At 72.2% G+C, this 794-nt stretch overlaps 1 protein-coding gene across 1 annotated transcript in view; it reads left to right on the forward strand.

Moving 5' to 3' along the window:
* The window catches only part of KIAA0930 (KIAA0930 ortholog), a 25,421-nt gene extending 24,991 nt beyond the window's left edge, over window positions 1-430 (forward strand). Inside the window, exon 6 of the mRNA XM_012735099.1 lies at window positions 144-430. Coding sequence (XP_012590553.1) covers window positions 144-430 — 287 coding nt within the window. The remainder of the gene's footprint in view (window positions 1-143) is intronic.
* Window positions 431-794: the final 364 nt, after the last annotated feature.

A 794-nucleotide genomic window follows, 5' to 3' on the forward strand; every position in this document is an offset into this window, starting at 1 on the left:
TGGCTGCCCTCCGCCTTTTTATCCCGAGCGCCCGCGGGTTTGCATGGGGCTCCGGACCGGCTCCTGTGGGCTGTCCCAGATTTTGTACGCTGCATTAAAAGCAAGCTGATGCGTTTCACGCTGCCGTTGCCCGCTGCCAACAGGCCGCACCACCTACCTCACTGCGCGCCAGGCCCCGGCCGGGCTGCCGGCGCCCCCAGCCAGGGCGGGCGGGTTGGTGCTTCCTGGGTGCGGAGCGGGATGGGGCAGCACGCGGCCCGGGTGCGAGAGGCCCCAGGGCGCCGTCCAGGGGCCTGTGCCCATGGGTCGGGGCGGCCGGACCGGCCGGAATGGACGCCGCTCTTCCCTCGGGAGCCGCTTCCCCCGGGCAGTCGGGGCTGCCGACGCCGGGCTGACCTTGGGACCGTGGCCAGCGGGCGGCCGGGGGTGAGGGGTTCACAGGCGTGGTGGGCAGCCCCCGTTCTCGGCAGTGGGGAGCACGCACGGTGCCCTGGACTCAGGTCCACGGAGCCCTGAGCTGCCAGTGGCCCCAGGGGCCTGAGTGGGCCCCACCTGCCTCGTGGTCAGAGCGCAAGAGGCGGGGTCCTCTGCCGAGACCACTGCTGGCCGCCCCGCCTGGACTCAGCCCTGGCCGCTCCCAGCCGATGGCCAGACGTGGCGGCATGGACCGTCCTCTTCTGTAAACCTGCAGAGCGCGTCCAGTACCGGCCTCCGGGGCTGGGCACCCCAGTCACCGGGCAGTCGGCCGTCACTCGGGGCTGGTTTTCTCCGAATCGCAGACGACACGGGAGGAG

Source organism: Condylura cristata, unplaced genomic scaffold (assembly GCF_000260355.1).
Source record: "Condylura cristata isolate star-nosed mole 26May11 unplaced genomic scaffold, ConCri1.0 scaffold00004, whole genome shotgun sequence".
NCBI classification, from domain to species: Eukaryota; Metazoa; Chordata; class Mammalia; order Eulipotyphla; family Talpidae; genus Condylura; species Condylura cristata.